This window comes from Pinus tabuliformis, chromosome 8 (assembly GCF_031772625.1).
Source record: "Pinus tabuliformis cultivar Carrire ecotype Pingquan chromosome 8, CPIR1, whole genome shotgun sequence".
Classification (NCBI taxonomy): domain Eukaryota; kingdom Viridiplantae; phylum Streptophyta; class Pinopsida; order Pinales; family Pinaceae; genus Pinus; species Pinus tabuliformis.
The window spans coordinates 1107309925-1107323688 of record NC_142294.1 but is presented as its reverse complement, the minus strand read 5'-3'; the positions used below and the strand labels follow the sequence as shown (position 1 = coordinate 1107323688).

Here is a 13764-nt window from a genome sequence, read left to right as displayed (position 1 = left end):
GATTATGCTGGCAGAGTAGCACAACAGCGAAGGAGAGGGACGCAGAGCCAGCGAGGGCTCACGCAGGGCCACATAGAGGCAGCCAAGTGCTGCGTAGAGCACCAGAGAGGCCAGCGTGTTTGACATAGAGGCCCAGAAAGATGACATAGGGCCTCCTGGGGTTGACGCAGGCCAAGAAAGGCTGACGCAGGGCCAACGTGAGACAGGGAGGGGCTGACGCAGTCCAGATTGGGCAGACGCTGGGGTTGTAGAGCAGTGCTGTGCAGAAGAGTTGCCAGAAGGATTTTCCGGGGTTTCAACCAGGAGATTTCTCTCAAACTGTGAGGTGTAACTGCTAAGGAAATTCTTTGTTGGGTAGGCCAGTTTCGACACTCAGATTGTATTATTATATTGCTTAATAAGAAAATCCTCAGATAGCTGCATCGGTTTTCCCGCATTGGGTTTTTCCGAGGACATTGGTCCAAAAATAATGGTGTCATGTGGTGTGTTTGTTCTTGTTTCTTTTAGTCGCTGATCTGTAATATGTTGAGCATGCACTGGTGTTTATTTTTAGTATTTACTTTGTAAATAACTTGTTAAAGAAAAATAACAAGTAGGTAGGAATAAATCAGAAAAAGTGAATGAAGGGTTTCTAAACTAAGTAAACTTAGAAACTTCATCATGGTATTAGAGTGCGATTGCAGATCACAGGAGAACTAAAAGACATCAACCGAGCGGAGTAATAGCAGCAGAAAACAACTATCTCGAGGTGACAGAAGCTGTTTCTAGCAGCGCAGAAGCCAAGAAGTATGACGCAGAGCCAGCCATAGCCATGCAAAAGAAGTCGGGAGCTGTGCAGAGCCTCAGAGAGGCCAGCGTTGCTGACGTAGAGGTTCAGAGGGCTGACGCAGGGCATCCCAGGGCTGACGCAGGGCATCCCAGGGCTGACGCAGACCCATATGGGGTGACGCAGAGCCAGCGTGAGGCAGAGAGGGGCTAACGCAGTTCACAGAGAGGTAGTTGCTGGAGTCTAGAAGGCTGCAGAAATATTGCAGAGTGGAGCTGGTGAGGTATTGTAGTCAGAACAGACCTGATAGAGCAGTGCCGGAGGAGTTGTTACCGAGGAACTTGGATCAGCAGTGTAGTTGCACAAGACGATCAGAGTAGGGGGCATCTCGACAAGCGGTAGAAGGATTTCCAGGAGGGAAATCAAGACTTAGAGGGAGTCCAGAATAGAACTTCCAAACGGGAAGTAGAGACTCAGAGGAGTCGAACAAAGAACTTCCAGGATAGACTGGACGGAGCGTCAAACTTCATAGTTTGGAAGGCCAGAATCTTATCAGTGCTTGACAGGAATCGTGTTAATAACTTTGCCTTGAAGGTTATAGCTATCTTAGTCTACCCCAATGATAACGACAAGTACGAAGAGGCGATGGCGAGGGCCAAGTGCATTATCGTTGATGGGGTCAAAGATCATGTGGTACCACATATAGCCGAGAAGGAAATGGCAGTTGAGATGTGGGAGGCTTTCAAGAACCTGTATCGGCATACTTTTGTGCATAGAAAAATGCTGCTCGAGAACCAGATGGGGTCGTATCAGATGAAGAAGGGTCAATTGATTGACACCTTTCTCGGAGGACTAAATGAGATCCGAGACCAATTGACTGCTATAGGAGAGACACCAGATCAGGAGCTTATGGTGAGGACAACCCTGAATGCTGTCTCAGAAGATTGGAAAGTGTTTGTCCAGAGTATCTTGGGCAGAGGGACTCTCCTACCTTGGGACGAGATGTTAGCAGCTCTTCGCCAGGGAGAGATCAGACGGCAGTCGAAGACAAGTAGCAGCAGAAAAGGGATCAAGGTCAAGCAGGAGGAGGAGGATGTGACCCCAGCATATGAGGGAAAGTAGGAGAAGTGGAAGAAGAAATATCTCTCCAAGATCAAGTGCTTCTACTATGGGGAGATGGGTCATTATGCGACCCAGTGCCCAAGGAAGAAGAGTAAGGGAGAGTCTTCCGAGACTATGGCAGCACCAGCACGGGCAGAGAAGGAAGTCTTGATAGATGATGACTATGCCATGAGTGCACACGCACCACATGAGAGGAAGTGGGGGGACATCGAGCTGTAGTCAGGCAGACTACAGGCGATGAGGGGCAGGATCCTTTAGGTACCCAGCCTCTTGGATTAGACCTTGCTACGAGAGCCTCGACGAGGAGTAGCAGGACTGGCTGAGTGGGTAGAGACGGATGCAGATGGAGCGGCAGAGAGAGCTACAGTGCAGGAGTCCCGAGACAACGCAGAGCTAGCAAGCTGCAGCAGTGCGAGAGGCACAAGAGTGTTGCACCAATGCAGGAAGGCACAACGAGGTGTGCAACAATGTGAGATGCAAGGAGTTTTTGTAGTAGCGCAGAGGTCAGAGAGAGGGAGCACTTGTCAGCGGTAGAGGGAGCTTCAGCATCAGTGGGTGTTTCTAGCCCAACAGGGAGGTCAGATTGGGAGATCAGTTACTTACTTCTTAGTAACTGAGTTGCAGTGCAGCAGTGGGCAGCACGATGCAGCATGATGAGAGGAGGTGCAGTGCGGATGCAGTGTTGGGAGAAAGGACCAACAACAACACGAATGCAGAGGGAGCTGTCGTACAGATGCAATAGTGGCAGTGGCAGAAACATGGGCAGCAGTACAGGATGCAGTAGTGCAGAGGATGTTGGGCAGGAAGGCCTAGCAGCACAGGTACTGTTGTCGAATGATTAGAGTAATATTCAATGAGGAGTATTGCTAGAGCACAGTCCTCGCTAAGAGGGAGTGTTGATTTGGGGTAGCATCGGATGTGCTCTAGCCATGAAATTTGGTGGAGAGGTTGGGGCACATGAGATATCCAATACCCAGAAACGGTTTGGGCAGATTCTAAATAGATTAGGAGATATAAAATAATTAATATTTTTAATGGAGTCCCTAAGTCTAAACTTAGGGAAAATAAAATATTAATGTGTATTAATATGAATCTGTGTTAGAATGGTCCAAAAGACATGGATTAAGCCAGATCTAATCTTATCTGTTGATTAGGGACTTAATCTCGGCCGTTGATATGTCAACAGGAAAAGTATAAGAGGAGGCTTGAGGGTCCCTTGGAGAAGAAACTAGAGTGATCAGTTATTCTATTCTCTAGAGCGGGGTTTGCTAAGAGAGATAGAATCAATGATCAGGAGAGAAGCTGAGGGGCATTGAGTACTGAGAAACAGAGAAGGCAGAGATTGTGTCGGTAGAGCAGCGTAGCAGCCAAGGAGAGTGATGCAGAGCTAGCAAGGGCTCATGCAGGGCCACGCAGAGGCAGCGAAGTGTTGTGCAGAGCACCAGAGAGGCCAGCGTGTCTGACGCAAAGGCCCAGAAAGCTGACTCAGGGCCTCCTAGGGCTGACGCAGGGCTAGCGTGAGACAAAGAGGCGCGATGCAATCCAGATTGGGCAGATGCTGGGGTTGTAGAGCAGTTTTGTGCAGAAGAGCTGCCGGAAGGATTTTTCGGGGTTTCAGCTAGGAGATTTCTTTCAAACTGTGAGGTATAGTTGCTAAGGAAATTCTCTGTTGGGTAGGCTAGTTTCGACACCCAGATTGTACTCTGATATTGCTTAATAAGAAAACCCTCAGATAGCTGCACCGATTTTCCCGCATTGGGTTTTTCCGGGGACATTGGTCCAAAAATAATGATGTCATGTGGTGTGTTTGTTCTTGTTTCTTTTAGTTGCTGATCTGTAATATGTTGAGCATGCACTGGTGTTTATTTTCAGTATTTACTTTGTAAATAACTTGTTAAAGAAAAATAACAAGTAGGTAGGAATAAATCAGAAAAAGTGCATGAAGGGTTTCTAAACTAAGTAAACTTAGAACTCAACAATTGACTTTAATAAAGTCACCTTTAAATTAGAATGTAACTTTACCACTTATAAAGTCACTTTTAAATTAGAATGTAACTTTACCACTTATAAAGTCACTTTTATATTAAATTGACTTTACCACTTATAAAGTCACTTTAGGAGAAAAGTACAAATAAATTTGGACACTTTTCCCTAGGCCAAAGATCAAAACCTTAGGGAACCACTTGGCCTCTGATACCCAAATTTTAACACTCCCTCTTACCGAGGAAAGTGTTCCTCACCACTCCATCTTGTCTCTGAAGTAGACATGCTTGCCCCGTGGTAAAGCTTTGGTGAAAATGTCCACTACCTGCTCATTTCTGGAAATGTACTCAAGCTTGACAGCTCCCTTTTGGACATAGTCTCTAATGAAGTGATACTTGATCTCAATATGCTTTGATCTGTCATGAAAAATTGGATTCTTTGTGAGTTTTATGCAACTCTGATTATCACAGTAAATTACTGAAGGTCTCAATGCCCGACCAAATAGACCAAACAACATCTTGCAAAGCCATATGGTCTCACAACTAGCCAAACTAGTAGCTATATACTCTACCTCAACTGAGCTCAATGCAACTGACTGTTGTTTCTGGATGATCCACGACACAACTACCGAACCCATCCCAAAACAGCACCCTGAAGTACTCTTCCTATCTGAAGCACAATCTGCCAAATCTGAATCCATGTACCCTGCCAATCTCACTCCATCACCCTGTCTATAATCCAGACCAAAATCCACAGTCCCCTGCAAATAACGAAGAATTTGTTTTGCAGCCACCCAGTGCACTCTCCTGGGCTCACACATGAACTAACTCATAGTGTTAATTGCAAAACAATATCTAGTCGAGTGTTGACCAAATACATCAAACAACCAATCAACTGTTTGTATAGAGTAGGATCCACCAACTCGGAATCAGAAGCGTGAAGCTTCTTCCAGTTAGTGATCATAGGTGTAGACATGGGTTTGCAATCCTCTATGTGAAATCTGCTAAGAATATCCACAATGTACTTCCCTTGTCCCAGGAAGAAATGCCCCTTCTCCTGTGACACCTCGAATCCCAGAAAATAATGCATCAAGCCGATATCCTTCATCTCAAACTCTGAAGTAAGATCTTTCTTACAGCCCTCAATGAGTCTCTTTGCACCAGTGATGATCAAGTCATCAACATACAACACCAGAATGATAGGCTCCTCACCCACCACAATGAAGTATAGGTTCGGATCAGCCTCACTCTTTGTGAAACCCAATTGCTGCATGTATCAATCCTAGAGTACAAAGCTCTAGGAGCTTGCTTCAGGCCATAGAGTGCCTTTTGCAATCTGCATACATGAGACTCCTTCCCATGCACCTCAAAGCCTTGTGGCTGCTCAATATAAACCTCCTCCTGAATGAAGCCATTGAGAAATGTGGTCTTCACATCCATCTGGTGGATCTTCCAACCCATCTCTGCTGCAATCGATATAATGGAGCGAATAGATGTATACTGAGCTACAGGAGCAAAGGTCTCCTCATAGTCAACTCCCTCTACCTGTGAGAACCCTCTTGCCACAAATCGAGCTTTGAACTTCTCGATGCTGACATCTGCAACATGCTTTATCTTGTAGAGCCATCTGGCTGTAACAACTGATTTACCTTCAGGCCTCGACACTACCTCCGAAACATCGTTCTTCGTAATAGAAGAATACTCCTCCATCATGGCCTCTCTCTAGACCTACTGGTTGGCTGCCTCCTCATAACTAGAAGGCTCGAAGTCAACAATGCTTGTTACCAATGCCATGTAACTATAGAACCGCTCAGGTGGTTTACTCTCTCTAACCTGTCTCTTTGGCCCAACAACTGATGTGGCCTTGCGCAAGGTATCTTGAAGCCACTTGGGCTTCCTCTTCCCTGAGCATACTTCTCCCACTAGAGTGAAAGAATCCTCATCATCATCAGAAGCCTGAACTCCTGAAGGCCTGCCAACTGACCTCATGCCTGAATCTATGCCTGTAGATGCTGAAGTACTATGCGAACTGTCCATTAGTGGACTACCCTGTGAACTGCTTTGCGGACTGCCCTGCATGCTGCCTGAAGAACCACCCACCTGACTCTGAGAGCCATTGCTCACTGATGGATCTGACACTGTAATCGATGTACCTCCTTATCCCTTACCATTGGATCCCTGTGACTGACTCAGCTGCTCCTGAGGGTCTTCTTGCTGCTCTCTTTCACTTCCTCACTGCTCAGAAATTTTCTCCTTGCTCTCTCTTCTCTTTCTCTCAAATGCTCATGAAAGAATGAATGATCTTTTCCTCTTCTCTTCTCCTTTTACTCTCTAAATGACCTCTTGGGTTACCCTAAGATCTAATGGCTGAGATTCATTTAGATCTAGGGATGAGAATAAATGTGCATTTAATTCTCACTTTCTATTTTTTAACTCACCCACTTAAATAAAGACCCACTTAGCCTTTTATTTCCATAGTCACTTTTTCACTTTCTAATTTTTCATTGACTTTAATAAAGTCACCTTTAAATTAGAATGTAATTTACCACTTATAAAGTCACTCTTAAATTAGAATGTAACTTTACCACTTATAAAGTCACTTTTAAATTAAATTGACTTTACCACTTATAAAGTCACTTCAGGAGAAAAGTACAAATAAATTTGGACACTTTTCCCTAGGCCAAAGATCAAAGCCTTAGGGAACCACTTGTCCTCTGGTACCCAAATTTTAACAATTGGCACATTTGATGAGGTTGCTTGGAAATCCATGATTTTGGAGCCTTTGGAGGCTATATATGGCACCTTGGGGCACCAGTTTTCCTTCTTTGGAGCAAAGGACCTCTCTTTGAGGGTTTATCTCATCTTAATCGTTGTACGTGTGGTCTGACCACTTTTATTTTGTTGTTGTTTTAGAATCAGTTAGTTAAATTTACTTTTCAAAAGGAAGTTTGGCATCACTCTATATAAAGAGATGCGTTACCTCATTTTCACTCGTGGTTGGATATTTGGGAGATCTGTCTCATTGGAGCGTATTTGACATATCTTTATTGGAGCATTCATGGTGCAAGGGTTCTTTCTTTGTGGATGAAGGTTGTCAACTCTTGAAGCTTTTCCTACTTGGTTTTATTTTGGTGCATGAAGATTAATGGTGGAATGTTCAAGTATCCTACAAGCCTTTCAATATTTATCTATTGAAGGATAAATTTATCATTTGGAATGAAGAAGTTTAGGGTTTGTCCTCATTCTTCCTTTGTTGATTTGGTGAGTATTTGATACCATGCTTTGTTCTTCCTTATGGTTCCTTGGCTGAAGTATTAAGTGATTTCATCAAGTCATAGTTGATTTTGGATGGTGAAAGTTGTCTTCCATTGAAGCCCCTTCTTGTAAACCTTGAATTCATTGTTGATCTTGATTTGGTAAGAGATTACTCTTCCTTATGGTTCTAGTCTCTAACCCTAATCCTTGAAGGAAGTGAGCCAACTCCTTGGAGGGTTTCTTCTTGATCTCATTGCCATTTAATTCACTTTGACTCCTTTGATTTCACACTGATTTCTATGTCCTTCCATCACTTATTCTAAAAAACCCTAGAAAACTCCAAACCCCATTTTACAAAGGCTATTCTCAACTTCACCTTTTGGGGAGGACAGGTTGCTAAGGTGACAATGGTGACCTCTCTAGAGGTTGCCCATTGGATTGCATCATGTGGATTGGGATCATTACATACAATTTGGACAGTAACATTCCTTAAGTTTCAGATTTACAACTTAGATAAACCCTAGTTTTATTCATTGTTTTAGCCATAAAATTCACTTGTTTATAATATGTTTAAGTGGCTGAAATATACTGCTGTAATAATTTGTTTATTGTTGCAATTTATTTATCTTTTATGCAAGTTTGTGACAACCATTAGTAATTTTCAGATCTGGATTGTTTGGGATAAAATTTCATTGGATAAGCACGTAATAGGCCCTCTAAAATAGCCCTTAAAGTGAACAAAAACCTAAATTGAGAATTTACTGCAAGTAACCACCTAATTCTTAACTTATCATAATCAGTTGGTGGTAATTTGGGTAGTAACATAGACAACCTCAGACTTGACTTGTCTTTCCTTAAGAACCCTAGGTGGTACTAGGGAATCCTTCCTTGTGTTGGACTTGTCCTTTACTAAAACGAAGGAAATAGTTGTCTAGGTGACAGTTGTAACACTTAATGTTGCACTCGTCTTTGTTTCTTGTGAAGGCTTTGCACTGAAGTGCAAAATTATGTGTTAACAAGTTCCTTAATGGAATTCCAATAATACCTGTATTGCTCAAATGTTCCACACCCCTCATGTTCATCATTTCCATTGATGTTCTTCATCTTCATTATTGCTTCACATTTGAATGATTTCAATGCCATGTTAGAAAATAGTAGGATCACCTTATGAGCATGATGAACATTGCAATGAAGAGAAAACAGAAGGATATGGAAATAATACTGAAATGTGCTTTATATCAGGTTTTTCCTGGGATAGGCTGGCAATACATTGAAATTTGCATACTTCTCTCTCAAGAAACTTACCATCCAATAATCCACTTACAGATCCTCCACTTTGTTAGGGTAGCTTAACTAGTTAACATCTAAAACACAAAGATGGTCACGTTTTAGCATCAAATTCCGTTATTAGACCTAGATGTTTACTCCAACAAAAGCACATCAGTAGGGGAAAACTTGCTGTAACATAGATAAGATAATTTTATTAATGTCCAGGAATAGGTCAAAGTGAATAGAGAATGCCATTAGTCAAGATCAAACTATGGGAGTGTTTAGATCACTCCTAAATACTAAAATGCTAAAATAATAATGGATATACATGACAACATTTGGAAAGAAAAGAGCATGATAAAATCTGTACTACAGTGAAAAACCCTAAGAGGAGGAGAGTCACTACTCAGTATAAGTGCTTGAAATAGTAGACACAGAGGAGGAAGAAGAGGCCTTTCCTGTTATCACCTATCACTGTGAAGGAGCCAATGGAACTCATGATGATGTCCTCTGGAGAGTGCCCAGGGCTGGGGGACATGATTAGGTGAACGGGGGAGGAACCCTGGAGTAATCTGTCTAAGGTCTGCTAAACATCTGATGCCAAGGAGAAGAATCTTGCGATGGAGAATCACATATGACATAATGATTTCTGAGATCTGTTCTCATTCTTATTTACAATATTTGAATAAGTTCTTTATGCTAAGCTGATTGAGCAAAGAAGCAGAATATATTATTTCACCCACACTGTTTTCTATATAGTCATTGACATGAACATCCAAATGGTCACTGGATTTGCACATCAGAAGTTGAGGTAAGCCAGCAAATATCTCTTTATGTAGATTATTGAAAGGATCTTAAGTGTTTTATGCTTATGTTTTTTGGTCCAGGATGCACTCTTTCTAAAAGGTTCATGGTTCCTGTACCCAGTCATCTCCTAACATTATGATTCGATATAACATGCATGCCATAAATTTGTATATTTGGGATATCAACTGATCAGTGAAACTACTGTCATATGAGGTTTGACCAGCATTTCTCACTAATACATTTTCCATATGTACAGCTTTGAGCTGAGTTTCCTATCATCTCATGATTCTGTTGTTGTTTCCATTTGTATCTGTACATAGGTTGGATACAGAGTTCTTAAAGAAAGAAAAATGCACACACATACACATTGCATAGTAATAGATGGTGATTTTTTTTAATATTTTGCTTACAGAATACGGCACTTCTCAGAGCTGTTCCAGGCTTGAATGAATTTGGCAAGATGTTGTTGGGTAAGTGCTTGAGTGAATCTTAATTCAAGCTTTAACATTATTATTCTGTTTGAGATTACCTTTTTCAGTATGCAATACAAATTTGTTCACGTAAGAATCGAAATGTATTGATGGACCTTGTGTCGCTGCCTGCATGGTTCAATTCCCAGGATTGATACTGGACATTCCTATTGATAGTAGTAAAAGAAATTTGACTCCCTTCTTCCGTACTCATGGTAAATGGCATTGATGACATGGACTTAGTTTTTTATTCATGTGCTATAACATGCTTAACACCTAAGTCACAGTTCAGGTTCAACAATGATTAGGTTTGGTTTGAGTTCAATTTTTTAGGCGAGGTTTGGATGAGGTTCTCCATTATACATGGACTTAGTTTTTTATTCATGTGCTATAACATGCTTAACACCTAAGTCACAGTTCAGGTTCAAAAATGATTAGGTCTAATTTGAGTTCGATATTTTGGCAAGGTTTGGATGAGGTTCTCCATTATATATATATATATATACAAACTTTAAAATGAAATATAGCATAAAATAGCAAGAAATCAACATTGATAAACATAAAAAATGTTATCATGGACTTGGAAACTGCAAGGATAGATTACAAGATTGAGCTGTGACATGAGGTTTTGAGCTTGAGCTATGGACTTGGTCAATGGCCATGAGGTTCGCCAAACCTCAACTTCTTTTTTAGGTTGACTGAATTTAAAACCTCAAGGTTGAAGTTTGGTGAACCTTGTAACATGGCTTAACACCATTTGAATCTTTAAACAAGCTAAACTTAATGATGATTGATTTGGTAAGAGTTAAGTCATCATGGAGGAGAAGAGCCAGATCATAAATAAGATTCCTTAACTGCATTGGCCAATTGCAGCTGAGCGACAGTACTATTGACAAGGTTGGAATTGCATTCCGTTTTGTATGATTCCTTATGTTGCTTCATGAACAGTAGAGGGTCTATTATTCATTAATAAGGTGGCATATAAATAGTCTCAGGATAGATAGGATAAATGGATTGTGGGAATTGCAGTTAACAGGCAGGTGTATCCTTTTTTTGTGAAAGGTATCAACTGAGACATGCTACCTTTATCAGGCAGGGAATAAGTTTCATCAATGTTACTTGTGTTAGGCTAGGTAAACTATGGAGTGTCTTCATTTTTGCCTTGATCGTTATGGATTCTAATCTTAAATATGTCAGAAAATAGAGAATAAATAGAAAGGTTATCATTACAAGTGACAAAAAAGTATTGACCGTAAGGTATTGGATAGCATGCAGGGCCTGTTTCAGAACAAGTTATGCTTCTGGAGAATATAGGAACATCAGTGCTTGTGACTGAGAATCAGGTTGGTTTTTTTTCTCACTGAAAACAAAGCCTCATTTCATTATTGTCTTGTTAAATTGGGCATTGAGAACTTATTGTTCTGTAATCTTATCCATGCCATGCCATGAAAAGCTTGCATTATCAAGCTTTGAATTGTCTCCACCATCTTGAATCTTAATAATGTTGCAAGCTAGTGTTAGATACAAATAAGCATATTCTCTCAAAGGAATCACTTTCAGTTCAGTATAATTTATTTTTCTGCAAGTTCATCCCAAGAGCATATGTTATCATAAAGAGTTGTTCAGAGTTCAGATTGTTCTTCTCTTTCCACGATAGATGGCATGGTTTTGTGGGTCAGTAGGGAACGAGAGTCTCAATCACATTGAATGGCTTTTGCTCATTGTGGTGCCCGTAGCATTTTAGCATCTAACATAGAACCTTCAACAGTCTGCATTCATTGCAGGGAGCAGCACAAAATAATGTCTTTGATGACTATGAAGGCAGACATATGTCATTAGTTTATGATATATGTAAGAATGCCTTTTGTGATGCAGTTAAGATTCTGTACAAATACTCTGAGTTAATTCTTATTTCAGTGCAGTTACATTGTATAAAAACTAACCCATGAAGTCATGTATTCCTACAATTTCTCAAAATTATTACAGGCATCTAAGGACAGACATTGCTGTTACAGACCAGGTGAAACAGGTTAGAACTGCTGTTAATGGAGATAAATTTGAAAATGTAGGGACAGAAGGAAAACAATCTTAGATGCATTTTAGCAAGCTTTCGACCCTTATTAATGAAAAGGTTATACTTAAACATATTAGTGAATTTGGAATAGGACAGAAGGGAAACTATATTAGATGCATTTCAGCAAGCACTCAACCCTTATTAATGAGAAGGTTACTCTTTTAAACATATTAATAAATTTGAAAAAATAAGGACAGAAGGGAAACAATTTTGGATGCATTTCAGTGAGCTCCTCGACCCTCATTAATGAAAACGTTACACTTTAACATATTAATAGATTGGATAAAATAAGGCCAGAAGAGAAACTATCGTAAATGCATTTCAGCAAGTTCTTGATCCTAATTAATGAAAAGTTTACGCTTCAACTTATTAACAAGATGTATTCTATGAAGTAGACATTGGAAGAATCTTGTCTAGTTTCTATGATGATGGCTTAAATAGAAAATTTTGACATCTATTTTAATCATTCTATTAGAAAACTGAAACTTCTCTTACCTTTCACTTAAAATCCCATATCATATTCCAACTCTGATTATTCTAGGTCAAGCATGTCGTGTAAGGTTTAGCTAGGGCATGACCTATGCTATATCAATTCTACAGGTTCTCAAGCTTGATGCATTTTACACTTTAAGGGGTGGAATAGTATAGCATGTTGTGTAAGGTTTAGCTAGGGCATGTCCTATGCTATATCAATTCTATAGGTTCTCAAGCTTGATGCATTTTACACTTTAAGGGGTGGATTAGTATAGAGAATTACACTGAGAGGTGCATTCTACAGCGTAGGTGTGGTTGAGGAGAGATCCATCAACTGTTCATGTGTTTGTGCCTGTGTATGTAATGCTAAAAAAAACTAGTCAATGTAAATACATGGCTGACCCCACAACCACAGAAGACTATTAACCACATCAACCTTTTGTGATACTTTTATATCTTATCATATGCATTTGTACAGCCAAATGTGACATCTCTAAAATATAATGCAGAAATTCCTTTTCAGTGTCTCTTCTTGTGATGTAACATGATCGCATTTAGACACTAATGTGTTACATATTTTGACAGCTTTCTGATCTACATCAATTAATGGTTGAAGCAGCAAATATTCTGCATATTGAGGTACCTGACCTCTATGTCCGTCAGAATCCTGTCCCTAATGCATATACCCTGGCAATAGGAGGGCGAAAGCCATTTGTTGTTGTGCATACTAGCATTGTGGAGCTTCTTACCCCTAAAGAATTGCAGGTCTCTCTCTCTCTCTCTCTCTCTCTCTCTCTCACGTGCACAGAAACACACATGTGGATATGCAAAAAATAGAAAATAAAGGGGGTATGCACTTAGCTTGTGTGTAAGCATACTTTGGTTGGTATAAGTTCCATGACTTGATTTGATATATTTGAAGGCTGTCACATATATTGGTGCATCATCTGTCATCATTTTTAATGTTATTCTAGATTAGGTCATCAATCACAATGTTAAATATAGTCATTTCTGACTGAACTCTAGGTTTTATAAATGTATTAATAATCATCGATGTTTGGACTATCATTTGCAAATATGGTTATTTGGTGACCTCCCAGTATACTGTAGGCCCTATGCCTTTTGTCATTATTAGAATTATAATCTGTTCATTATTACAGAGTTCTTGCTATATGCTTGGCTGGATATGGTTTCATATATGCATGCTATTTTGAACTCCTTTATTCATCCTGTTCCTGTTTCTAACTATGTCCTACAAGGAAAGAAAACATGAGATGCATCTTGCATTGGCAGGTGAAATAGTTTGCAAGATTTAGTACAATTCAAAGGAAAACCTCACATGCTTCAGTTACTAGGACTAAGGTAAGCCATTATGAGACATAAACAATTATGAGAAATGATAGCAAGGGACTTAGACTCTACATATATTTTTGAATTCCTAGGGTATAAAATCCATGTAACATGTCTCTTTGAGACAATCTAGAATAATACAATGCTTGGCATATTATTCAAAGCAAACCTTGGTGTGAGGCCTTTTTTTTCAGC

The 13764-nt window shown here is 40.2% G+C and overlaps 1 protein-coding gene across 2 annotated transcripts in view; it reads left to right on the top strand.

Annotated features, from left to right (window-relative positions):
- The window catches only part of LOC149239225 (Peptidase family M48 family protein), a 127465-nt gene that overhangs the window by 29886 nt on the left and 83815 nt on the right, over positions 1-13764 (top strand). The window contains exons 3-5 of one of the 2 annotated variants that reach the window (XM_089373351.1): positions 9614-9671; positions 10947-11014; positions 12805-12984. In XM_089373351.1, the coding sequence (XP_089229477.1) occupies positions 9614-9671; positions 10947-11014; positions 12805-12984 (306 nt within the window). The remainder of the gene's footprint in view (positions 1-9613; positions 9672-10946; positions 11015-12804; positions 12985-13764) is intronic. The other variant, XM_089373352.1, reaches the window with a different exon arrangement.